This window comes from Merops nubicus, unplaced genomic scaffold, assembly GCF_000691845.1.
Source record: "Merops nubicus isolate BGI_N331 unplaced genomic scaffold, ASM69184v1 scaffold16965, whole genome shotgun sequence".
In the NCBI taxonomy this organism is placed as follows: domain Eukaryota; kingdom Metazoa; phylum Chordata; class Aves; order Coraciiformes; family Meropidae; genus Merops; species Merops nubicus.
In genome coordinates, this window is record NW_008611781.1 from 7,313 (window position 1) to 7,603 (window position 291).

Sequence of the window (291 nt, forward strand, 5' to 3'; positions counted from 1 at the left end):
TGTCCTTCCAGGTTCTCTGTGACCCAGAGTCCCCAACTCTGTCCCCATCTGTGTGACCCCAGAGTCCCCAACACTGTCCCTGTCCCTGTCCCCATCCCTGTCCCTGTCCCCATCCCTGTCCCTGGCCCTGTACCCGTGTGTGTCCTTGTCCCTCTCCCTGTCCCTGTCCCCGCAGCGCCCTGAGCCTGTCCCCTCCCCGCCCGCAGTGCAAGCGCAGCGCCGCAGCCGGGAGCACTCCCGCTCCGCCAGCGCCCTCAGCCTCAGCGGCGGCGAGGAGAAATCCGAGCCCTC

At 68.0% G+C, this 291-nt stretch overlaps 1 protein-coding gene across 1 annotated transcript in view; it reads left to right on the plus strand.

Annotated features, from left to right (window-relative positions):
- Nucleotides 1-291, plus strand: part of LOC103773947 (nebulin-like) — a gene marked incomplete at its 5' end in the record, with an annotated part of 7,760 nt that overhangs the window by 6,512 nt on the left and 957 nt on the right. The window contains one exon of the mRNA XM_008941330.1: nt 207-285. Coding sequence (XP_008939578.1) covers nt 207-285 — 79 coding nt within the window. The remainder of the gene's footprint in view (nt 1-206; nt 286-291) is intronic.